This window comes from Hemitrygon akajei, chromosome 21 (assembly GCF_048418815.1).
Source record: "Hemitrygon akajei chromosome 21, sHemAka1.3, whole genome shotgun sequence".
Lineage (NCBI taxonomy): Eukaryota > Metazoa > Chordata > Chondrichthyes > Myliobatiformes > Dasyatidae > Hemitrygon > Hemitrygon akajei.
The window spans coordinates 2,403,263-2,425,954 of NC_133144.1; the positions used below are offsets into that span (position 1 = coordinate 2,403,263).

At 44.2% G+C, this 22,692-nt stretch overlaps 1 protein-coding gene across 3 annotated transcripts in view; it reads right to left on the bottom strand.

The window, feature by feature from the left end:
* The window catches only part of apba2b (amyloid beta (A4) precursor protein-binding, family A, member 2b), a 781,711-nt gene that overhangs the window by 35,719 nt on the left and 723,300 nt on the right, over nucleotides 1-22,692 (bottom strand). For all 3 annotated transcript variants that reach the window (XM_073024735.1, XM_073024733.1, XM_073024734.1), the window contains one exon: nucleotides 5,196-6,079. In XM_073024735.1, the coding sequence (XP_072880836.1) occupies nucleotides 5,196-6,014 (819 nt within the window). In that variant the 5' untranslated portion in view covers nucleotides 6,015-6,079. The remainder of the gene's footprint in view (nucleotides 1-5,195; nucleotides 6,080-22,692) is intronic.

Here is a 22,692-nt window from a genome sequence, read left to right on the forward strand (position 1 = left end):
CAGGCTATTAAAGCTGCTATTTACTGCCAGTAGAGGTCTTGTGGGTCTCCATCTTGGCTGTGAGTCGTTGAAAATCTGGCTGATATGTTGTCCAGGCTGTACGAATTAGCTCTGTCAGGTGTTGATTTGTAAGGATTGCACAATGCTTTGACTTGACAAACATCAATACAGAGTTCAGCAGTATGTTGTGCTGAAAATTGAGATGAGTCGCACACTAGTTTTCTTCAGTTCAGGATATTTTATTTCTGAAACTTGTTTCCAGAACTCAATTGTAGACTGGGATTTATGGATCATCTTTAGACCCAGGTCCTCCTGTAATTCCGTTAGTTCCATTTCCACAGCAGATGATTCTGTAACCAGAGGTTCGAGAATTGGACAACCATCATTGACCACATCAACCATGAATGGATTTACAAGAAAGGTGAAGCAGGGCTTCAACTTCTGCAAGTCATCAAACCTGGCTAGGAAATTATCAAGCAGCCCCTGTAATTTATCTTTGTATTCTTCCAGTTTGTGGTCTTTTATTTCAGTATCAGGGAATGTATTTACTCTCCTACTGAGATTGGGAAAGTGAATGAAGTTTCTTGACAATATGTCTCTTTGAAAAATTCTTATTTTATTCTGAAAGCTGAAGATTGTCTGAGTAAGATCAGAAACAATCTTATCCTTCCCCTGGAGTGCCAAGTTGAGAGTTTTTAGATGATTCATTATATCAGTAATGAACATCAGATCTTGCATCCATTCATCATTTTCCAGTTGAGGATAGGATCTTTTTTTAAGAAAAGTAATAATAGGCTCCAACAGATCCACAAACCTAGTCAAGACATTGCTGGTTGACAGCCACCTCACAATGCAGTAGAAAGAGACATCACTGGGTTTATCTTCAAGCTCCAGTTCTTCAATAAAATTTTTGAACTGGTGGTGGGTCTTCCCATTTAAGCGTATGAAATTGACAATTTCAAGAACAGATTTCATAACATCTTCATATTTGAAGTATCTGGCTGCCAGGTGTTCATGAGGTGCAAATAATCCTGCATTTTTCCCCACCACTGCAGGTGCTCCATCTGTTGCAACACTGACGACTTTATTCAGTGGAACATCAGCATTTGTTAAGGCTCTGTCAAGCGCATTTTTAATGTCAACACCACGAGTGTTTCATTTAATGCCACCAAGTCCAACATCTCTTCTTTCACAGTTACATCAGAGGAAACATAACGAATAAATACTGCCAGTTGTAGGTTGTCTTGTAGATTCATCAAGAGCTAAGCTGAATGCAAGGGAATTCTTTACATCATTTTGCCTGCAACATCAGCACTGATCTGGGAGATACGCCTGTCTGTAGTGTGGCGTGAAACTAGTGTTTGTGCTACTAGTCGCTGAAGTTTTGTGTTATTTGGATCTAACACTGCAACAACTTCAGCTATATTCTTCTTAACAAATTTTCCATCAGCATATGGGCGTTTAGCACAAGCAATATTCCATGACATAACGAAACTAGCTTCAGTCGTTGGTATCGGCTTCCTTACTGAACGTTGTCAACAATGTCTGCTGGCTATTTAGAGATGATTTTAACACAGTTAATTTGTTTTTCCATAATTTGGATTTATGTGGATAATCAGCCGAAAAGTTTTTGTGATTTGTTTCATAGTGGCGTTTCAAATTACTGGCTTTGTAATGACTGAGTGGCACATTGCAGATAAGACACAACGGTTTACCTCCTTTAACAGTGAATGCAAAATCTTCCTCCCACTGTGGCTTAAAATGTCTGTTTTCATCTTCATATTTTTGTTTCTTACAATTTGATGACGCCACCTTCCTTCACAAAATTTTCACAGACACTTGTAAACAAAACTTGTATCTGCAGTGTACCAACCAGGTCTGCACAATTCAGTGTCCTGTGATACACTGCGTTAATGTACATGACGTGAGTGAGGTCAGGCCTAGACTCACTAACACTTTGAGTGCCAAACGACGCAGATCTACGTCGTGTATTTTGAAACTCGCGCCTCTGTCTTCAAGCTGTCTTCAGCGCCACGTAGCGATTCTCACCAACTCTTGAGTGATGGAATTAAGTCTCAAGGGATTTCCCACGGTTCTATTTATCGCCAAAATGCTTTCCCATTCATTTCTACACAATGGCAGCACGTGGTAAAAAAAGAGGTCAACTAACATATTTCCATGAGCCGCACATTGAACACCAAAGAGCTGCAAGTGGCTCGCGAGCCACGGTTTGGCCACCCCTGGTCTATACCATCCCATCGACAGTGGCATTACTGCCTGTACCATCCAATTGACAGTGGCATTACTGCCTGTACCGTCCAATCGACAGGGTCAGCACTGTCGGTACCGTCTTACAGTCTATACCGTCCCATCGACAGATACAGCAGTTTATACTGTCATTACAGTCTATACTGTCCCAACAACAGGGTCAGCACAGTCTATACCGTCCGATCGACAGGGTCAGGAAATTCTATACTGTTATTATTATCCATCCCATCCCATCAATAACGTTAGCACAGTTATACCATCCCATTGACAGGACCAGCATAATTTATACCATCATTACAGTCTACACCGTCCCATCGACAGGGTCAGCACTGTCCATACTGTCATTGCACTCTACACCGTCCCATCGACAGGGTCAGCACTGTCCATACTGTCATTGCACTCTATACCGTCCCAACAACAGGGTCAGCACACGTTAGAGATATGTAAAGCTCCCTTTCAACAAAGTGCATATTGTTTTCGTGAACACAAGTTTTAAAATCTGAAAGACTGAAGAAGTCCGAAGAGAGGTCTTACCTGCTCTATTCTGACTGTGGCCCAGTGTCAGAGTCCTCCCAAATCCTGTGGATCCAGCAGCTATGCTGGGTGCACCAGATACTGGCCAGCAGGTTAGACCTGGCATAGGTTTGCCAACTGAGTCATTTCCATGCAGAATAAATAACTCCAAGGGACAGAGGCGGGTATCACAGAACTTGCATTTACTGGTTAATCAACATGTTCTTTCAACTGTTTTAACTTAAACGTTTGTGGTTATTTGAATACTTCCAGTCTTTAAATGCTGTTGTGGTGACCCACTTTCTGCGCAGGCGAACCGGCTCACAAATAGCCCGCGCGCGGGGAGAGACTTTGGTAATGCACCTCTGACGTCATTTCCGCCCGGAGAGGGCGGGCGCTAGGGATTAAATGCCAGCGCCGCAAAGTTTGAATAAACTAGTCTCGAAACGACTTACCGACTGCGTGTCGTTATTTCAGCGCTGTGTGTAATACATCGCTACACTGTATTATTTTTGGTTCTTTTGGAAAAATGCCCTTTCAAAATGAAGAAGAGGAGCAGGAGTCGGCCATCGAACCTGTTCAATAAGATCCTGGCTGACCTGGCTGTGGACACAGCTCCATCTACCTGCCTTTTTCTCATAACCCTTGATCAGCTGGTAATGCAAATATATATCTGTGTTTTAAATATATTTACTGAGAAAGTCTCTACCGCTTCCCAGGGGAGAGAACTCCACAAACTGACTACTCTCTGAGAAAAGCAGCCTCTCCTCATCTTCAGCCTAAATCTAGTCACCCTAAATCTTAAGGCTAGGTCCCCTAGTTCTACTCTCACTTACTAGTAGTAAGAACTTTCTTGCCTCTATCTTATCAAAGTTCAAAGTAAATTTATTATTGAAGTACATATATACAATGCAGAGATTGATTCCATAGAAAACACAGACATAGAAAACCTACAGCACAATACAGACCCTTCGGCCCACAATACTTTAGAAATTACCTAGGCTTACCCATAGCCCTTTGGGTCATACTCAATAAATCCACAGAATCAATGAGAGACCACACCAACCTGGGTGCTCATCTGCTCCTTTCTTAATTTCATGTTCCTATAAGATATCCTCTCACTGCTCTGAATTCCAGTGAGTATAGTTGCAGGTGACAATCTCACCTCATAGGAGAAGCCCCTGATCTCCAGAATCAACCTGGCAAACCTCCTCTACATCAGTATATCTTTCCTCAATTAAGACAACCAGATGTGGCTCACCAGTACCCTTGCAGTTGCAGCAAAACCACACGGCTCTTAAATACAATCCCTCTAACCATGAAGGACAACATTCCATTTGCCTTAATGATAGTCTGTTGCATCTGCAAAACATCAGCAGTCAGTGTTAATGACTCCCAGCTTAATCTCTTCCTAAATGTACACCTCCTCTATTGTCCCACTGACCAATGGATTAGGGAAGGCTCCTGCTCCCTGGATAATTTGGGCTCCTGCTTCTATTCCCACTCCTGTTCCAATGCCACTTACTCTGGTAGCCAGCTGTAGATCCAAGTAGATCCAAGATCAGTCACTGAAGGTGAATGAGCAAGTGCAGCAGGCAGTGAAGAAGGCTAATGGAATGTTGGCCTTTATTACAAAGGGAATTGAGTACAAGAGCAAGGAAATCCTCTTGCATTTGTACAGAGCCCTGGTGAGACCGCACCTGGAGTATTATGTACAGTTTTGGTCTCTAGGGTTAAGGAAGGATATCCTGGCTGTAGAGGAAGTGCAGCGTAGATTCACGAGGTTAATTCCTGGGATGTCTGGACTGTCTTACGCAGAGAGGTTAGAGAGACTGGGCTTGTACACGCTGGAATTAAGGAGATTGAGAGGGGATCTGATTGCAACATAAGATTATTAAGGGATTGAACAAGATAGAGGCAGGAAATATGTTCCAGATGCTGGGAGAGTCCAGTACCAGAGGGCATGGTTTGAGAATAAGGGGTAGGTCATTTAGGACAGAGTTAAGGAAAAACTTCTTCTCCCAGAGAGTTGTGGGGGTCTGGAATGCACTGCCTCGGAAGGCAGTGGAGGCCAATTCTCTGGATGCTTTCAAGAAGGAGCTAGATAGGTATCTTACGGATAGGGGAATCAAGGGATATGGGGACAAGGCAGGAACCGGGTATTAATAGTAGATGATCAGCCATGATCTCAAAATGGCGGTGCAGGCTCGAAGGGCCGAATGGTCCACTTCTGCACCTATTGTCTATTGTCTATTGGATCAGACCCTCCCTAAATGAAGCCAAAAACCGACCAAAAATGAGTGATGGCAAAGTCAGGTGAAAAGCAAAGACATCACAGCACAAGTTGGTTCAGGAGTGGAGGGAGGCAGATGAGGAGAGGTATTGTGGAGAGATATTGAGGGGCCAATTCCTACCTGTCCAGAGCTTTGCTGTTTCCATGGATCTGAGGCCCTTGGTCCAGGTTTCCCACTGAAGGGAGCCTCCTCATCATTTCCTTCAGAAGGTGAGGTCAGGCACAGACGTGGCCACCCCTCTTCCTTCACGTGTGAGCTGCAAATGTCTGTGTCTGACTTACTAGTGGGAGCCCTCTCCCCTGGGCTCTGCTCGCTGCCATTGGTTAAGCTGCTTGTACTCATGCTCATTTTAATTTCAGCTACGATCTGGTCGATGTCCTCCTCCACGTCCTCTGGCTCTGCTTCTGATTTGTGGTGGTACTGGGACTGAGTGCTGGACTGTGACGGGCAGTAACGCCATGGGGTTCCTTCGCTGCTTGCTTCTGCTTGGGTTTCTGCAGGGTCCTCTGGTCCTTGGACACCAACACGTTCTTCAGACCCCTTCGCCACAGCTTGGCAGACATCAGATTTTGCACAAGACTCCACAGTTTGTGGGCTATCTTCGTGCTCATCCACGATAGTGTGAGACTCACAGCTCTCTCCTGTGCATCCAATGTCATCCAGGTAACTGTCCTCCTCTGGACAATACCTGATGTAATAGGTCACCCCCTCCTCCTCCGGCACTCCCTCCTCATAGTCCTCCTCCTCTGGCATGTTGTTCACATATTCAGAACTTGAGTTGCCGTCACCATCGCCTAGGAGATCTGCATCCATGGCAACCGGACAGGCCTCCTTGCCATCCTGCTGCCATTCCTCGGCTGTCAGGTGCTTCAACTCGTGCGGCCGACACAGACGGTCAGAGCAGACCTTCAAGCCTGGCTCCGCAGGGCCGCTTGCCATCGTGCATTCACCAGCCACCAGCGGTTGATGGATCCTCACATTCCGGCCTGCTTCTGAGAGGCAACCTGTCACAGATAAAACATGGCAGCCTTTAACAGAGGGAGTGGTATTAACTAGAGACACAAGCGCTGCGTTTACCAGAACATGCAGGGAAGCTCTTCCAGGTAGCAAAGCAGAGTCCAGGTGCCCATAACAATCTCCATACACAGCCAGCAGCACAGGGACAGACATACTTCACAAAGACCCTCGCTGCAGCAATGTTGCTCAGTATGCTGCAGACACACTCTCCTGGCAATGGGACCAGGAAACTTTAAACACAATAGAATTTACTGCACTGCAGCTTGACACCTGTGTCCAACACTCGGACTACCTCCCAACCCACTTACACCCTCCCCACCCAATGATCTCCCCACACCTGCCAAAACTGCCCACCTGCTGAAGCCCTCCCACACCCATTAATTCCCTCCCCACCCACACCAGCTGATCTGTCCCCACCTACTGATCTTCCCCACCAAGCCCCCCAACCCTTTGAAACACCGCCTCCCACCCATCAACACCCTCTCCATAAGGTGTTATGTTATCATGGTGAAGAGATTCTAGAGAAGCTTCCTGATCATTCCTCCCTCAGCATCCCCAGTGTTGCCAGTGCCCCCTTTCAGAATCCCCCAGCATCCCCAGTCCCCTCCCCGCATCTCCCAGTGTTCCCAGTACCCCTCCCAGCATCCCGCGTCCTCCCTGCACCCCCCCCAGTGTTCCCAGTGCCCCCTTCCAGAATCCCCGTGTTCCCAGCCCCCACCCCCCAGTTTCCCCAGTGCCCCTTTCCAGCAACCCCAGTGTTCGCACCACCCCCATCTCCCACTGTTCCCGTGCCCCTCCCAGAATCCCCGTGTTCCCAGTGCTCCACACCTCCAGGGTTCCCAGTACCCCAGCATCCCCCAGTGTTCCCAGTGCCCCCCACACTCCCCATTATTCCGACTGTCCCCACAGCATTTCCCCAGTGTCCCTCAGTATTCACCAGCATTCCCAGTGACCTCCAGTAATTCTCAGCATCCCCCATTGGTCCTAGTGTCCCGCCACCATTGCTTTAGTGTTCCCAGTATCCCTTCCTGCATTGCCCCTAGTGTCCTCCCCCTGACATTCCCCCCAGTTTCCCCAGCACCCCCTCCATATTTGCCCAGTACCCCCATATTCCCAGTGTTCCCCTGCATTCTGCCAGTGCCCCTCTGCATTGCTTCAGTATTCCTAGCACCCCCCAGTATTCCTCTAGCATTCCCTCAGTGTTTCCCCCGTATTCCCAGTGTTCCCTCAGTGTTTCCCAGTGTCCCTCACATTCCCCAATGTCCACCAGTAACCCCCCCAGTATCCCCAGCACCCCCGTGTCCCCCAGTGTTTTCCAGTGTGACATGCCACTCCATGAACAGTGCAATTCCTTCAGTCCACTGGATTAACCTACGTATGTTTAAAGCTGGGTGAAAGGGAACATTCTCTGGCGAGGGCTGCGGTGAGAATTCTGTACAATACTTGCAGCCTAAAATATTGACTACACCAGCTGGCTGGTCTCCATGGAAACAACCATGGCTTTGATCTGTCTATCATAGACTCCTGAGCCAAGGCATAGCATGAAACTGTACTGAGGAATACAACACCACCATTTCCAGCTCGATTTTAATCTCCACACTGTGGAAATTGTGGTCAGAACACTTCACTGTAGTCTCACTGTTGTGTCTCTGCTCACCAGGAGATATAGCAGCCTTATCAACATACACATTCACACACATACACACAAACAATAATGAAGTGGCCTACAGGGAAGAAGTCATCTCTCTGACACAGTGGTGTCAAGAAAACAACTTCTCCCTCAATGTTACAAAAACAAAGGAGCTGGTTGTGGATTACAGGAAGATTGGAGGTGGGCTAACCCCTATTGACATCAATTGATCTGGGTTGATAGGGTAAACAGCTTTAAGTCCTCGGCATCCACATCACTGAGGACCTCACGGATCTGTACACAACAGTTGTGTAGTGAAAAAGGCACACCAGTGCCTCTTTCACCTCAGACGGTTGAGGAAGTTTGGTATGGGCTCCCAAATCCCAAGAACTTTCTATAGGGGCACAATTGAGAGCATCCTGACTGGCTGCATCACTGCCTGGTATGGGAATTGTACCCCACTTAATCACAGAACTCTGCAGAGAGTGGTACGTACAACCCAGCGCATCTGTAGTTGTGAACTTCCCATTATACAGAACTTTTAGTAAGACAGATGTGTAAAAAGGGCCCGTAGGATCACTGGGAACCCAAGTCATCCCAACCACAAACTGTTCCAGCTGCTACCATCTGGCAAATGGTACCGCAGCATAAAAACCAGGACCAACAGGTCGGGACAGCTTCTTCAACCTGGCCACCAGACTGATTAACTCACTGATTTGAGTGTATTTCTCTATTACATTGACTGTTCTATTTATTATAAATTACTGTGATTGCACATTTAGAAGGAAATGTAACGTAAAGATTTTTACTCATCATATATGTGAAGGATGTAAGAAATAAAGTCAATTCAATTCAAACGCATACACAGTCTCATACATACACACAGACACACACACCCCCCCGATCTGAGCTAAAGTATAGAATCAGCACTGCAGACCAACGAGAAGCCTGATAAATAATTCATGGCCCTTACTCTCATGATAAGCAGCTGTGAGGGTCTCATCACCAGCCTCCACTTGAGTTTCATTGTAACACTTGATGACTGATGGACAAGAGCAGGTAGTCCAATCATCAACTGCAATCAGCTGAGTACTGTGACCATCTTTAATTAGATTTCATACTTCCCACATCCATGATGTTCTCTCTGCCACACAGGAATCAGTCTCATACACAGAGCGGGTGGACAACGTCACATACAGAACTGGGTGTATGGAGAGTGGAGGCCAGGACAGGTGAAGTGGAGATTGGGAGGAGGAGTGCAAAGCTAAGCAAGTCTGGTGTGAGTGGGATTGGAAGCGGAGCTCACAGACCAGGACACAGCTAGCACCAGCCAAACAAAGCCAGGGGTTTGTTTCCAAAGCAGGTTGGAAGAACAGCTCTTATAATTGGGTTGTCCTCTGGCTCGTGCTCCTGTGCAGACAGAGGGGAAATAGGAATAATCCTGGAAACTACAGACAAATAAGTCTCACATCAGTGCTAGGTAAGTTGCTGGTGAGGATTCTCCAGGATAGGATTTGTGAAAATCTGGAAAAGCATGGATTATTAGGGGCATTCAACATTGCTTTGTGCAGGCAGTCACGTCTTACACACTTGAGTTTTTTTGAGGAGGTGACAAAGTTATCAATGATCTTAGTAAGCCATTGAACAAGGTCCCTCATGGAAGGTTCATCCAGGCGGTTAAGATGTCTAGGATCCACAAAATCTGTAGTCTGATTCAGAATTGGCTTAGTCAAAGAAAAATGAAGGCCATAAGACCACAAACATAGGAGCAGAATCAGGCCATTTGGCCCACTGAGTCTGCTCCACCATTCCATTTTGGCCGATTCATTAACCCTCTCACCCATTCTCCTGCCTTCTTGCTGTAACCTTTGACGCACTGACTAACCAAGAACCTATCAACTTCCTTGTTAAATACACCCAATGATTTGGCCTCTAAAGCTAAGTGAATTCCATAGATTCAGCACCCGCATTCCTCATTATCTCTGTTCTAAACAGACATCCCGCTATAATGAGACTGTACCCTCTGGTCTAGACTTCCCCCATAGGAAACATCCTCTCCACATCTACTCTATCTAAGAACTTCAATATTCGAGAGGTTTCAATGCGATCCCCTCCCATCCCCACATTCTTCTGAACTCCAGTGAGGACCGGCCTAAAGCCATCAAATGTTCCAATTATTTTATCTATCATTTCTGAGGTCGTTCTTGTAAACCTTCTCTAATATCAACACATCTTTTCTTAGATAAGGGGCCTAGAACTGCTCACAATACTCCATGCAGTCTTAGAGATATTCAGAAAGCCTCAGCATTACATCCTTGCTTTTGTGTTCTAGTCCTCTCAGAATGAACTGCATTTACCTTCCTCACCACTGACTCAACCTGCAAGTTAAACTTTAGGGAATCCTACACGAGGACACTCAAGTCCCTTTGCACCTCGGATTTTTGAATTTTCTCCCCTCTTAGAGAATAGTCTATGTTTTTATTCCTTCTACTGAAGTGCATGATCATACACTTCTCTACACTACATTCCATCTGCCATTTCTTTGCCCATTCTCCTAATCCTAAATCCTTTGGCAGATTCTCTGCTTCCTCAAAGCTACCTGCTGCTCCACTTGCCTTTGTAACATCTGTAAACTTGGCCACGAAGCCATTAATTCTGTCATCCAAATTATTGACATATAATGTAAGAAAAGCAGTCATAACACCAACCCCTGTGGAGCACCACTAAACACCAGCAGCCAACCAGAAAAGGCTCCCATTATTCACAGTCTTTGCTGCCTGCCAGTCAGCCACTGTTTTATCCATGCTAGTATCTTTCCTGTAGTACCATGAGCTTGTAGCTTGTTAAGCAGCCTCATGTCTGACACCTTTTTAAAGGCCTCTGTAAAAATCCAAGTTAGGAACCTTAACTCTCCTTTGTCTATCCCGCTTGTTATTTCTTCTAAGAGTTCCAACAGATCTGTCAGGCAAGATTTCCCCTCAAGGAAACTATGCTGACTGCAGCCTATTTTGTCATGTGCCTCCAAGTACCCCGAAACCTCATCCTTAATAATTGAATCCAAAATCTTCCCAACCACTGAAGTCAGACTAACTGGCCACTAGTTTCCTTTCTTTTGCTTCCCTCCTTTCTTAAATAGTGGAATGACATTTGCAATTTTCCAGGCTGCTGGGAGCATGCCAGAGTCCAGTGATTCTTGAAAGATCATTACTAATGCCTCCACAATCTTTTGAGCCACCTCTTTCACAACCCTGGGTTGTCATCCGTCTGGTCCAAGTGACTTATCTACCTTTAGACCTTTCAAGTTTCCCCAGCACCGTCTCCTCAGTAATAGTAACTTTTGCCTCCTAACACTATTGAACTTCTGGCATACTGCTAGAGTCTTCTGCAGTGAAGTCTGATGGAAAATACTTATTTAGTTCGTCCCCTATTTCCTTGTCCATTATGATCTCTCTAGCAACATTTTTCAGCAGTCCGATATCTACTCTCACCTCTCTTTTACTCTTTATCTGAAAATACCTTTTGGTATCCTCTTTGATATTGTTGGCTAGCTTACCTCCATATTTTATCTCTCCCCCCTCCCCCATGGCTTTTCTAGTTGACCAGATGGTTTTTAAAAGTTTCCCAATTCTCTAACTTACTATTAATTTTTGCTTTTGTTTTTATGGTGTCTTTGACTCCCTTTGTCAGCCATGGTTGCCTCATCCTCATTTTTGAAACAACTTCTTTGGGATCAATCTATACTGTGCATTCCACATTATTTATTTATTTAGAGATACAGCAGGGAACAGGTCCTTCTGGCCCAACAAGCTGCACTACCCAGCAACCCATCTATTAAACCCCAGTCTAATCACAAGACAATTTACAATGAACAATTAAGCTACAAATTGTAGGTCTTTGGACTATGAGAGAGAACTGAAAGGATATACTTTGTGTCAAAAGGACAGGCAGGAAGGCATAGGTGGTAGTGTGCCTCTGTTGGTAAGAGATGGAATTACATCTTTAGAAAGAGGTGACATAGCATCAGAGAATGTTGAATCTTTTAAGTAGAGTTTTTAAAAAACTGCAAGGGTAGAAAAACCATTATAGGAATCATATATAGGTCTCTAAATAGTAGCCAGGATGTGAGATGTGGGGTTGAGATTGCAAAGGGAGCTGGAAAAGGCATGTAATAAGGGTAATGACACAATTGTAATGGGGGACTTCAATATGCAAGGGGATTGTGAAAATCAGGTTGGTGTCGGATCACAAGCTGAATGCCTACGAGATGGCTTTTTAGAGTAGCTTGTGCTTGAGCCTATTCAGGGAAAGGTTACCTTAGATTGGGTGTTGTGTAATAACCCAAACCTTATTAGGGAGCTTAATGTAAAGGAACCCTTAGAAGGCAGAGATCATAATATAATTGATTTCATACTGCAGTTTGAGAGGGAGAAGAATTAGTCAGACCTATCAGTATCGCAATGGAATAAAGGGAATTACAGAGGCATGAGAGGAGCTTGCCGAGATGGACTGGAGGAGGATATTGGTGGGGATGACAGTAGAGCAGACATGGCTGAAGTTTCTGGGAATAGTTCACAAGGTGCAGGATAGATATGTCCCACAGAAGTTGTTCTCAAATGGCAGGGGTAGGTAACTGTGGCTGACAAGGAAAGTTAAGGACCTCATAAAAGCCAAGGAAAGGACATATAAGGTAGCAAAATTCACTGGGAAGTTCGATGATTGGGAAGCTTTTAAAATCCAACAAAAAGCAACTAAAAAAGACTATAAGAAGGGAAGAGATGAAATACTAAGGCAGACTAGCCAAAAATATAAAGCAGGATACCAAAGGTTTTTTTCAGTTATATAAAGAGTTAAAGGGAGGTGAGAGTTGATATTGGACCACTGGAAAATGTGCTGGTGAGGTAGGAATAGGGGACAAAGAAATGGCAGATGAAATGTCAGAAAGGACAGGGAGGGAGGCAAAAGAGGTGGAGGCGTGGCACTGCTGATTAGAGATAGTGTCACAGCTGCACAAAAGGAGAAAGTCATGGAGAGATTGTCTACGGAGTCTCTGTGGGTGGAAGCTAGGAACAGCAAGGGGCCAATAACTCTACTGGGTGCTTTTTTATGGACCACCCAATAGTAACAGGGTCATCGAGGAGCAGCTAGGGCAACAGATTCTGGAAAGATGCAATAATAACAGACTTGGGAGATTTTAATTTCCCAAATACTGATTGGCATCTCCCAAGAGCAAGGAGTTTAGATGGAGTGGAGTTTGTTAGGTGTATTCAGGAAGGTTTCCTGACACCATATGTAGATAAGAGGAGAGGCTGTAATTCATATGGTATTGGGAAATGAACCTGGTCAGGTATCAGGTCTCTCAGTGGTAGAGCATATTGGAGATAGTGATCACAATTCTGTCTCCTTTACCATAGTATTGGAGAAGGATAGGAACAGACAAGTTAGGAAAGCATTTAATTGGAGTAAGGGGAAATATGACGCTGTCAGGCAGGAACTTGGAAGCATAAATTGGGAGCATATGTTCTCAGGGAAATGTACGGCAGAAATGTGGCAAATGTTAAGGGGATATTTGCATGGAATTCTGCACAGGTACATTCCAATGAGACAGGGAAAGGATGGTAGGGTACAGGAACCATGGTGAACAAAGGCTGTTGTAAATCTAGTCAAGAAGAAAAGAAAAGCTTACGAAAGGTTCAAAAAACTAGGTAATGATAGAGATCTAGAAGATTATAAAGCTAGCAGGAAGGAGCTTAAGAATAAAATTAGTGAGCCAGAACGGGCCACAAAATGGCCTTGACAAGCAGGATTAAGGAAAACCCCAAGGCATTCCACAAGTATGTGAAGAGCAAGAGGATAAGACGTGAGAGAATAGGACCAATCAAGTGCGATAGTGGAAAAGTGTGTATGGAACCAGAGGAAATAGCACAGGTACTTAATGAATACTTTGCTTCAGTACTCACTATAGAAAAGGACCTTGGCGATTGCAGGGATGGCTTACAGCAGACTGAAAAGCTTGAGCATGTAGACATTAAGAAAGAGGACATGCTTGAGTTTTTGGAAAGCATCAAATTAAATAAGTCACCGGGTCCGGACGAGATATACCCCAGGCTACTGTGGGGGGCGAGGGAGGAGATTGCTGAGCCTCTGGCAATGATCTTTGCATCATCAATGGGGATGGGAGAGGTTCTGGAGGATTGGAGGGTTGCAGATGTTATTCCCTTATTCAAGAAAGGGAGTAGAGATAGTCCAAGAAATTATAAACCAGTGAGTCTTACTTCAGTGGTTGGTAAGTTGATGGAGATTATCCTGAGAGAGATAATATGATTAGTAATAGTCAGCATGGCTTTGCCTTACGAGCCTGATTGAATTTTTTGAGGATGTGGCTAAACACATTGATGAAGGTAGATCAGTAGATGTAGTGTATATGGATTTCAGCAAGGCATTTAATAAGGTACCCCATGCAAGACTTATTGAGAAAGTAAGATGACATGGATCCAAGGGGACATTGCTTTGTGGATCCATAAGGCAAAGAGTGGTTGTAGACGAGTCATATTCTGCATGGAGGTCCGTCACCAGTGGTGTGCCTCAGGGATCTGTTCTGGGACCCTTACTCTTCGTGATTTTTATAAATGACCTGGATGAAGAAGTGGAGGGATGGTTTAGTAAATTTGCTGATTACACAAAGGTTGGGGGTGTTGTGGATAGTGTTTAGGGCTGTCAGAGGTTACAGCGGGACATTGATAGGATGCAAAACTGGGCTGAGAAGTGGCAGATGAAGTTCAACACAGATAAGTGTGAGGTGGTTCATTTTGGTAGGTCAAATATGATGGCAGAATATAGTATTAATGGTAAGACTCTTGGCAGTATGGAGGATCAGAGGGATATTGGGGTCCATTCCATAGGACACTCAAAGCTGCTGCGCAGGTTGACTCTATGGCTATGAATGCATATGATGCATTGGCTGTCATCAATTGTGGGATTGAGTTTAAGAGCCGAGAGGTAATGCTGCAGCTATATAAGACCCTGGTCAGACCCCACTTGGAGTACTACACTCAATTCTGGTCGCCTCACTACAGGAAGGATGTGGAAGCCATAGAAAGGGTGCAGAGGAGATTTACAAGGATGTTGCCCGCATTGGGGAGCATGCATTATGAGAATAGGTTGAGTGGACTTGGCCTTTTCTCCTTGGAGCGGGGGAGGATGAGAGGTGACCTGATAGAGGTGTATAAGGTGATGAGAGGCATTGATCATGTGGATAGTCAAAGGCTTTTTCCCAGGGCTGAAATGGATAACATGAGATGGCACAGTTTTAAGGTGCTTGGAAGTAGGTACAGAGAAGTCAGGAGTAAGTTTCTTACGCAGAGAGTAGTGAGTGCATGGAATGGGCTGCCAGCTACAGTGGTGGAGGCAGATGTGATAGGGTCTTTTAAGGGATTCCTGGATAGGATAGATAGATAGATACTTTATTCATCCCCATGGGGAAATTCAACTTTTTTTTCCAATGTCCCATACACTTGTTGTAGCAAAACTAATTACATACAATACTTAACTCAGTAAAAAAATATGATATGCATCTAAATCACTATCTCAAAAAGCATTAATAATAGCTTTTAAAAAGTTCTTAGGTCCTGGCGGTAGAATTGTAAAGCCTAATGGCATTGGGGAGTATTGACCTCTTCATCCTGTCTGAGGAGCATTGCATCGATAGTAACCTGTCGCTGAAACTGCTTCTCTGTCTCTGGATGGTGCTATGTAGAGGATGTTCAGAGTTATCCATAATTGACCGTAGCCTACTCAGCGCCCTTCGCTCAGCTACCGATGTTAAACCCTCCAGTACTTTGCCCACGACAGAGCCCGCCTTCCTTACCAGCTTATTAAGACGTGAGGCGTCCCTCTTCTTAATGCTTCCTCCCCAACACGCCACCACAAAGAAGAGGGCGCTCTCCACAACTGACCTATAGAACATCTTCAGCATCTCACTACAGACATTGAATGACACCAACCTTCTTAGGAAGTACAGTCGACTCTGTGCCTTCCTGCACAAGGCATCTGTGTTGGCAGTCCAGTCTAGCTTCTCGTCTAACTGTACTTCCAGATACTTGTAGGTCTTAACCTGCTCCACACATTCTCCATTAATGATCACTGGCTCCATATGAGGCCTAGATCTCCTAAAGTCCACCACCATCTCCTTGGTCTTGGTGATATTGAGACGCAGGTAGTTTGAGTTGCACCATATCACAAAGTCCTGTATCAGTTTCCTATACTCCTCCTCCTGTCCATTCCTGACACACCCCACTATGGCCGTGTCATCAGCGAACTTCTGCACGTGGCAGGACTCCGAGTTATATTGGAAGTCTTGGAACTTGGAAATATTGGTACTTGGAACTTAGGAAAATAGAGGGTTATGGGTAACCAGAGGTAATTTCTAAAGTAAGTACACGTTCGGCACAGCATTGTGGGCCCAAGGGCCTGTATTGTGCTGCAGGTTTTCTATGTTTCTACACACAAAACGCTAGGGGAACACAGTAGGCCAGGCAGCTTCTATGGGTCGACTGTACTGAAATGCAATGTGAACTGTACTCTTTTCTGCTACTGCCTGGCCTGCTGAGTTCCTGCAGCAGTTTTGTGTGTGTTACCCAGTCCAGAATTACCATTTTCCTTTCTGGGCTCAACCACAAGCTGCTCTAAAAGGCCATCTTGCAGGTATTCTAGAAATTTCCTCTTGGCATCCAGCACCAATTTTCCAAATCTATCCACATATCAAAATCCCCCATGACTATCGTAACATTGCCCTTTTGACATGCATTTTCTATCTCCCATTGTAATTTGTAGCCCACATCCTGACTACTGCTCAGAGGCTTGTATAAAACTCCTAGCGGGGTCTTTTTCCCCTTAAAGTTTCTTAACTCTATCCACAAAGATTGACATCTTCTGATCTTGTCACCTCTTTCTAGGGATATGATTTTTTTTACAAATAGAGCCACCCCAATCCCTCTGCTTACCTGCCTGTCCTTTGATACAATGTACTTCCTTGAATGTTAAGTTCCCAACTATGATCTTCTTTCAGCCACAACTCAGTGATGCCCAAAACGTCACACCTGCCAATCTCTAAATGCACTAAAGATAATCGACCTTATTCCATATACTGCATACATTCAAATTCAAAATGGAAAGGATGTTTCCCATGGTGGGAGGGTCAAGGACAAGAAGGCACAGCCTCAGGACAGAGGGGTGTCCTTTCAAGACAGCGATTTCTTTAGCCAAAGGGTGGTGAACTTGTGGAATTGGCTGCCACATGCAGCTGTGGAGGTCAGGTTGTTGGGTGTATTTAAGGCAGAGATTGATAGGTTTTTGATTGGACATGGCATCAAAGGTTATGGGAAGAAGGCCGGGAACTGGAGTTGATGGGGAGAAAAAAGAGGATCAACCATGATTGAATTCGATTGGCCAGATGGCCTAATTCTGCTCCTGCCTTAAATGTAACACGCCCTTGTCTGTATTCATCACCATTTTTGATTTTGCCCCATTACACTTCAACTCATCCCACTGACTGCAATTTTGCCCTATTATTTGTCTGACAATCTGACTACACACTACCTCTGTTTGTATACCAACTGTCCTATCCTCAGCCCTATCACTCAGCTTCCCATTCCGCCCCCCCCACCCCGTCAAATTGGTTTAAAACCTCCCCTAACAGCTCTATCAAACCTACCCATAAAGTTATTGACCTCCCTTGGGTTCAGATCCTTTTGGTAAAAGTCGCACCTTCCCCAGAAGAGATCCCAATGATCCAGAAATCTGAAACCCTGCTCCCTGCACCAATTATCCTACTTTTACCCCCATTGGTGCATGGCACAGGCAGCAACCCAGAGAATACTACCCTAAGCTCCTGCTTTTCAGCTTTCTACCTAACAGTTGTTGGGTAATAACTTTTCCTGAACGTGGTGGTGTAGGACTTATGGCTCTTGTACCTTCTGCCTGATGGTAGTAGCAAGAAGAGAGCAAGGAAATCGAGACAGTGGGATTTAGATTGTTGTCTCCTTTGGCAGGTATAGTGAAGAAATGGCAGATGAATTGAGTATAGGAGATGGGATGTCATGCTGAAGTTGTTGATTTGGAGTGTTGTGTGCAGGTTTGGTCACCCACCTACAGGAAAGATAAATAAGTTTGAAAGAGTACAGAGAAAATTTACAAGGATGTTTCTGGGACTAGAGGACCTGAATTATAAGGAAAGATTGAATAGGTTAGGACTTTATTCCTTGGAATGCAGAGGAGTGAAGGAAGATTTGATAGAGGTATACAAAATTATGTGGAATATAGATAATGTAAATGCAAGCAGGCTTTTTCCACTGAGGTTGGTTGGGACTTCAACCAGAAGTCATGGGTTAAGGGTAAAAGGTAAAAAGTTTACAGGGAGCATGAGGGAAAACCTCTTCACTCAGAGAGTAATCAGAGTATGGAATGAGCTGCCAACATAAGTGGAGCATGCAAGCTTAATTTCAACATTTAAAAGAAGTTTGGATACTGTAGGTACATGGATGGCAGGGTTATGGACGGCTATAGTTCAGGTGCAGGTTGATGGGACAGACTACGTGGTTTGGCACAGACTAGATTGGCCAAAGAGCCTATTTCTGTGCTGTACTTCTCTATGACTCTAATCTCCATCGGCACAGGTGCAGAACAAGGCTGTGTGCTCAGCCCCCTGCTCTACTCACTTTATACTTATGACTGTGAGGCTCAGCAGACATCCAATGCCATATTTAAGTCTGATGACAACACCACAGTAATTTGCCAAATTGAAGGTGTTATGAATCGACATATAGGAGAGAGAGTGAAAACCTGGTTGAGTGTTGCCACAACCCTTCCTTCCCGTCAGCAAAAGTAAAGAACTGATTATCAATGACAGGAGGAAGAAGCCGAAGATCCATGAGCCAGTCCTCCTTAACGGATCAGAGGAGGAGTGGATAAGTAACTTTAAATTCTTTGGCATTGCCATAGATGCACAGCGGAGAGTTTTCTAACTGGTTGCATCATGTCCTGTGGTGCATGGCCAAGTGGTTAAGGTGTTGGACTAGCGATCTGAAGGTCGTGAGTTTGAGCCCCAGTCGAGGCAGCGTGTTGTATTCTTGAGCAAGGCACTTAACCACACATTGCTCCAGTCTACCCAGCTGAAAATGGGTATTGGCAACCCCGCAATAGACTGGTGTCCTATCCAGGGAGGGGAGTCTCGTACTTCCAGTCACTTCACACCACGGAAACCAGCATAACCATATAACAATTACAGCATGGAAATAGGCCACCTCAACCTTTCTAGTCCGTGCCGAACGCTTACTCTCACCTAGTCCCACTGGCCCACATTCAGCCCATAACCCTCCATTCCTTTCCTGTCCATATACCTATCCAATTTTACTCTAAATTACAATACCGAACCTGCCTCTACCACTTCTACTGGAAGCTCGTTCCACACAGCTACCACTCTCTGAGTAAAGAAATTCCCCCTCATGTTACCCTTACTTTTACCTCAACTTTTGCCCCCTAACTCTCAACTCATGTCCTCTTGTTTGAATCTCCCCTACTCTCAATGGAAAAAGCCTATCCACGTCAACTCTATCTATCCCCCTCATAATTTTAAATACCTCTATCAAGTCCCCTCTCAACCTTCTATGCTCCAAAGAATAAAGACCTAACTTGTTCAACCTTTCCCTGTAACTTAGGTGCTGAAACCCAGGTAACATTCTAGTAAATCTTCTCTGTACTCTCTCTATTTTGTTGATATCTTTCCTATAATTCGGTGACCAGAACTGTACACAATACTCCAAATTCGGCCTTACCAATGCCTTGTACAATTTTAACATTACATCCTAACTCTTATACTCAATGCTCTGATTTATAAAGGCCAGCATACCTAAAGCTTTCTTCACCACCCTATTCACATGAGATTCCACCTTCAGGGAACTATGCACCATTATTCCTAGATCACTCTGTTTTACTGCATTCTTCAATGCCCTACCATTTACCATGTATGTCCTATTTGGATTATTCCTACCAAAATGTAGCACTTATCAGCATTAAACTCCATCTGCCATCTTTCAGCCCACTCTTCTAACTGGCCTAAATCTCTGCAAACTTTGAAAACCTACTTCATTATCCACAATGCCACCTATCTTAGTATCATCTGCATGCTTAGTAATCCAATTTACCACCCCATCATCCAGATCATTAATGTATATGACAAACAACATTGGACCCAGTACAGATCCCTGAGGTACACCACTAGTCACCGGCCTCCAACCTGACAAACAGTTATCCACCACTACTCTCTGGCATCTCCCATCCAGCCACTGTTGAATCCATTTTACTACTTCAATATTAATACCTAACAATTGAACCTTCCTAACTAACCTTCCATGCAGAACCTTGTCAAAGGCCTTACTGAAGTCCATATAGACAACATCCACTGCTTTACCCTCATCAACTTTCCTCATAACCTCTTCAAAAAATCAATAAGATTTGTCAAACATGACCTTCCACACACAAATCCATGCTGACTGTTCCTAATCAGACCCTGTCTATCCAGATAATTATATATACCATCTCTAAGAATACTTTCCATTAATTTACCCACCACTGACATCAAACTGACAGGCCTATAATTGCTAGGTTTACTCTTAGAACCCTTTTTAAACAATTGAACCACATGAGCAATACGCCAATCCTCCAGCACCATCCCTGTTTCTAATGACACTTGAAATATTTGTCAGAACCCCTGCTATTTCTACACTAACTTCCCTCAAGGTCCTAGGGAATATCCTGTCAGGCTGTTTCCCTTACCTTACGCAATTCAATATCCTTCTCCTTAGTGAACACCGAAGAAAAGAAATTGTTCAAAATCTCCCCCATCTCTTTCGGCTCCACACATAGCTGTCCGCTCTGATTCTCTAAGGGAATCATAAGCACCAGCCTGATGAGCCTATAAGGCTCAGGGCAGACTTTGACTTTAACTTTAATTTAACTAGCATCATGGCCTGGTATGGAAACACCAATGCCCAAGAATGGAAATCTACAGAAAGTGGTTGTTACTATCCAGTGCATCCCAGGCAAAGCATGGAGCGCTGCCACAAGAAAGCAGCATCCAATACCAAGGACCCACCATCCAGGCCATGCTCTTTTCTCAACACTACCATCAGGCAGAAGGTATTGAAGCCTTAGGTCCCACAATATCAGGTTCAGGAACAGTTATTACCCAATAACCATTACACTCCTGAACCAGCATGGATAATTTCACTGATTCTATGACCTACAGACTCACTTTCAAGGACTCTTTACAACTCATGTTCTCAGTATTTTTTTGTTTGTACAACTTTGTCTCCTTTTGCACACTGGTTGTTTGTCAAGTCTTTGCTTATGTGTAATTTTTCTGTTGTATTTCTTTATTTTTCTGTAAAATGCCTGCAAGAAAATGAATCTCTTTGATCATAAATTTACTTCAATCTTTGAACTACTAATTCATGTGGTGGTGAAAGTTATGGATAGTGATGAAAACTGTCAAGTTGTGGATAGCAGGAGATAGATCAGTTGAAGATTTTGGCAGAGAAATGGGAGATGAAATTTAATTCAAACAAATGAGAAGGGATGTATTTTGGGAGGTCAGAGGAAAGAGAACAGCAAGATCCTTAGGAGCACCAAAATATAGAGGGTTCTTGGGGTGCAAATTTATGGGTCCCTGAAAAGGTGGTCGGAGTGTAAAGCATGCCTTCATTGGTTGGTCATTGAGTGTATATCACTTTAGTAAGGCCACATCTGAAGTTCTGTTTACACTTGTGGTCACTACACTAAAGGAGAATGTCGAGGCATTGGAGCGGTGAAGAAGAGGTTCATCAGCATGTTTCTTGTGCTAAAGAAGGTGTATTAGGAGAAGCTGGACAAGCTTGTTTTCTTTAGAATATTGAAGGCTGAGAGAAAATCTGATACAAGTACGAGAGGCATAGAAGAGTCAGTCTTTTTCTGCAGAGTGTAAATGTCAAATACTTCAATGCATAGGCTTAATGGGAGAGGAGAAACAGTTAAAGGAGATGTTCGAGGTGTTGTTGTTTTAACAGGAGTGGTAGGTGGCTGGAACACACTGTCAGGAAGATAACAGAAGCCGATACTGTACAACAGCAATGTTTAAGAAGCAATTTGGGCCTGTTCTAGTTGTGTAACTGTAGTCTGATCTCCTTGTCATTGGTGATACCACATACAGACCAGAGTTCCGTGTTAGGCTTTAATCATGAGTGCTTCTCTGCTAGATATCACAGTGCCTAACAAGACACTTTACAACCACGTACTACATCCAGGGCTACTCAACATGGATTGCACATTTCTGTGACCTTCTGTTAGTTATCATAGATTCTGGTACCAAGCAAGTGAACAATCCTCAACACATGACACAGTGACAAGCCCAGTTATATCCCCTTATTTACTGCCTGCGATATGAACACATTTTCCTTTTCTGTGGTTGTGCATAGTTGGTCTTCTCCATAGTCTCATTGGGACTGCAAACTCACTGGTGAACACAAAGTTGCAGTACTTGGGTTAAAAATCACACTGAATGTAATAATGGGCTGCTGATCTGGTGTGCACCAGGGTTGTCAGTAAATTACACTGAGATAAGCACAAATCTCTTATTCAGGTACAACTTTGACAATGTTTCTCACCCTCTGCATGCCATCTTGGCTGAACAGAGGAGCACTTTAGTAATAGACTAAGACAACTGTGCTGCTCCAAAGAGCGGTATATGAGGTCATTCTTACCCTCAGCCATTAGGCTCTATAATGAGTCAACCTATAGCTGGGGAAGTGATGGTCCCCTGTTAGACTGTTTGAGATAACTTATTTTTTATTTTTTCTTACTTTTCTAATTTTTGTATATTTGTATATCTATGCATTTGTAATGCTACTGTTACACTGTAACTTCCTTTGAATCAACAAAGTA